We start from the raw sequence: 3,499 nt of genomic DNA, 5'->3' as shown, positions 1-3,499 counted from the left end.
TAATTTATGACTTTGTCACTTTTTTAATGCTTTTTTGGGAGATTATAATACATTGGATGGAAGAGCGATCTTCTTTTCTTTGAGAATCAAAGAGCATTCAGACGGCGTACTGTTGGGTCCTTTAGAATATATTCGTGGTTCGGTTGCCAATGGTGGTCCATAGGGACGTGTTTTTAGTATGTGACTGCCTGTGTCATCGATTGTGGCATCATATTCTGTATCTCCAGTTCTGAAATTTATACAAAGATTTGCAAATGTAGAGATTTTAATGTATAAATATTTGAAAGTAAATTCTGAAAATATAGAAACTTGGGAACTATAGGTCTTGAAGAATATAGAGATTTGGAGATAATAGTAATTGGAAGATGTAGAATTTCGAAGAATTTTAATTGTAGAAATTGGGGGATGTAGATATTTGGGAATATATAGGTTTGAGAATTATAGTAATTGGAAGATGTGGAATTTTGAAGATATAGAAATTGGGGGATGTAGATATTTGGGAAAAAAGAGATTGGTAATTACAGTAATTGGAAGATGTGGAATTTTGAAGATATAGTAATTGGGGGATGTAGATATTTGGAAATATGCAGATTTGAGGATTGTAGTAATTGGAAGATGAAGAATTTTAAACATGTAGAAATTGGGGGATGTAGATATTTGGGAAAATAGAGAGAGGGAATTACAGTAATTGGAAGATGTGGAATTTTGAAGATATATTAATTGGGGGATGTAGATATTTGGAAATATGCAGATTTGAGGATTGTAGTAATTGGAAAATGAAGAATTTTGAAGATGTAGAAATTGGGGGATGTAGATATTTGGGAATATAGAGATTGGGAATTACAGTAATTGAAAGATGAAGAATTTTAAAGATATAGAAGTTAGGGGATGTAGATATTTGGGAAAATAGAGATTGGGAATTACAGTAATTGGAATATGTGGAATTTTGAAGATATAGTAATTGGGGGATGTAGATATTTGGAAATATAGAGATTTGAAGATTATAGTAATTGGGAGATGAAGAATTTTGAAGATATAGAAATTGGGGGATGTAAATATTTGAGACCACAATAATTTGAGAATATAGAAGTTTGGAAATATTTTAATCCGAGAATCTCTAAATTTGAAAACAAAGAAATTCGAAATATACAATAGTAACTCAAGACTCCAAGAAGTTGGAAATACAAAAATTCCAAATTACAATAATATGAAAATATAAAAATTTGTAAATTTAAAAATCGAGAAAAAACATTTGAGATATAGAAATTGTAAAATATAAAAATTAGAGATTACGTACATATATTAAAAATGTATATCCACTTTACAAAATACTATTGATATCCTACTAAATACTGCATAAAATAATTTAATTAAAAATAAGTATAGCATATTTCAGAACAAAATTTTCATTCTATTACCGTATGCGAAGAATTTCCCGTTCCTTTTCGTTCGGAACTAAATTACTCGGTGGTTTTTCAGCTTTCTTAACGTACAATAAATTTTTTGAGACAATCTTCCATGGATTTTTATAAGACATACGCTGAATTGTTTCCGCTATAATCCAGTCTTCTGGTAATTCTATATCTTTTTTTTTGCCGTAGATTTGCAACTCAGATAACTCTCCTATTTCCAATAGTATTGTTTTCATATTAATTATATTAATTTGTTCACATTTATTTAAAATGTAAGAAAGACTGTGAAAATTATTTGGAATGCGTTAAACCTTTTGTATAATCCAATTGATACCGAGTGTGTTTAACCTCGTTTTCTTTCTTTTCGATCAGGTTTTGGTCTGGGATGGTTTCTGGGAGAAATCCTTTAAAACGAGGATGATTCTCGCGAATCTAGGCATTAAACAAAATAGAAATTCTATGAAGAAGTATTTACGAAACTAGTATTTAATGAAACTACCGCGTTATTATAATTTTTATTTTGAATATCGATTTCTGGTAAAGGAAGAGGTGATAAAATGTCTTCACACTTTGAATTTCTATATAAAATCTAATTTTTTAATTTTAATATTTCAAATATTTGTTGAAAATTAAGATAAGTTGTCAAGTTTGTGTCTACTAAAACATGGAACTAAATAGATAACAATTTAATCTTGTAAAACACTTATTTGTGAAAAGAGAAATTGTGTGGCTGTTGACTAAAGTGCAGGCAAGATGGCCGCCCACTGAAAATTGAAAGAGAAAAGTTTTTTGCAGCAACACATAAAAAGTCAACAACCTAAATAATTTGCAATTTTATTTTTATTAACGGGAGACACAATACCACAATTTATTTATTTATATTAATTGATAACGATAGAAAATATTACTTGAGATTTTATTTCCACTCTGCATACTAACAATATAATTTCGATAATGCTATAATATGGTATTGCACACGTTCATAATATAATATTCGATTTTAGACAAATTTTATTTCAAACAAATGAGATTAATTTGTATAATAAATGGTGTTAATGGTTTGTAGGAACTAATTGTTAACAAGGTTAATTTGTTTGATGAATTACGTACGAGATTTTAGTTTGCATAATAAATAACGTGAAAAAATTAAAGAGATTAATTTGTAAATTGAATAACGTTAAAAATGTTAATTTGTTAATGGGATTAATTTATATAATAAATAACGTATAAAGATAATGTAGAAAAATAAAAGAGATTAATTCATATAATAAATAAGGTCAAAAATGTTAATGTATACAACAATATTTTAAAATTTGTATAAATAAATTACTACGTCTTTACTCTGTCCAAAACTTCTTGCGGATCTTCAGTCTGCTCATTCAAAGGTAAATTCTCATTCCGTACACGAGTATACAAACACTTTTTATAAGGACCATTTAAAGCTGTCAAAGGTGGAGGAAAAGCTGTTCCTTGTGCATATTGTTTCCTCCTTTCAGCTTGCTTTGCTGGAAAATCTTTTCTATAAATCGTAACAAAATCGCGAGTCTCATCCTCTACTTCCAGCAACATCTCTTCTCTTCTTCATTTCTTCTGTATATGTATAATATATATCAATAAAAATACGTCGTTGCTCAAAATAACACTGCTTTTAAAGGTTAAAAAAGAATACTGACGTTAACCACTGAATTTGTCTATAATTAATCTTTTGCACTCGAGAGGCGATTCCCAGACGCCATTCGGTTTAATACAATATTAGAAATTTTTATAGAATATTTTAACTAATTCTGTAATATTACACATGTGATATATGCATAAATAGAGTGAAATAGACAATAGTGGAAATTGTTAGTGTAAATTATTATAAATTATTGTATAATGTGGTAGTACTGCATACATACATAATAATACTATTATATGTACATACATACATACATACATACATACGTACACACATACATACATTCATACATACATAATAACACTATTATGCATACATACATACATACATAATACTGTTACACATACATACACACACACATACCTTCATAAGTATATAATAATACAATTGAGCATACATACGTACATAC

General features: G+C 28.3%; 1 protein-coding gene across 1 annotated transcript; it reads right to left on the bottom strand.

Annotated features, from left to right (window-relative positions):
- Positions 1-3,229, bottom strand: LOC105661816 (uncharacterized). Its single transcript, XM_012279701.2, has 5 exons — positions 3,086-3,229; positions 2,754-3,002; positions 1,724-1,844; positions 1,419-1,623; positions 1-229 (listed from the first exon to the last, which is right to left on the bottom strand). Exons 2-5 carry the CDS (start codon positions 2,979-2,981, stop codon positions 43-45), a joined length of 741 nt encoding a protein of 246 aa, XP_012135091.2. The 5' UTR covers positions 2,982-3,002; positions 3,086-3,229; the 3' UTR covers positions 1-42.
- Positions 3,230-3,499: the final 270 nt, after the last annotated feature.

This window comes from Megachile rotundata, chromosome 12 (genome assembly GCF_050947335.1).
Source record: "Megachile rotundata isolate GNS110a chromosome 12, iyMegRotu1, whole genome shotgun sequence".
In the NCBI taxonomy this organism is placed as follows: domain Eukaryota; kingdom Metazoa; phylum Arthropoda; class Insecta; order Hymenoptera; family Megachilidae; genus Megachile; species Megachile rotundata.
Note: the sequence above shows the minus strand (reverse complement) of the source record. Positions and strands in the feature narration are given on the sequence as shown.

Excerpts from the sequence above, each read along its gene's own strand:
- LOC105661816 (XM_012279701.2), bottom strand. The coding sequence starts at position 2,981 with ATGTTGCTGGAAGTAGAGGATGAGACTCGCGATTTTGTTACGATTTAT. Across the intron at positions 1,845-2,753 it reads CGCAAGAAGTTTTGGACAGA|ATTCGCGAGAATCATCCTCG; the intron begins GTAAAGACGTAG and ends TTTAATGCCTAG. Across the intron at positions 1,624-1,723 it reads TCAATTGGATTATACAAAAG|GAGAGTTATCTGAGTTGCAA; the intron begins GTTTAACGCATT and ends TATTGGAAATAG.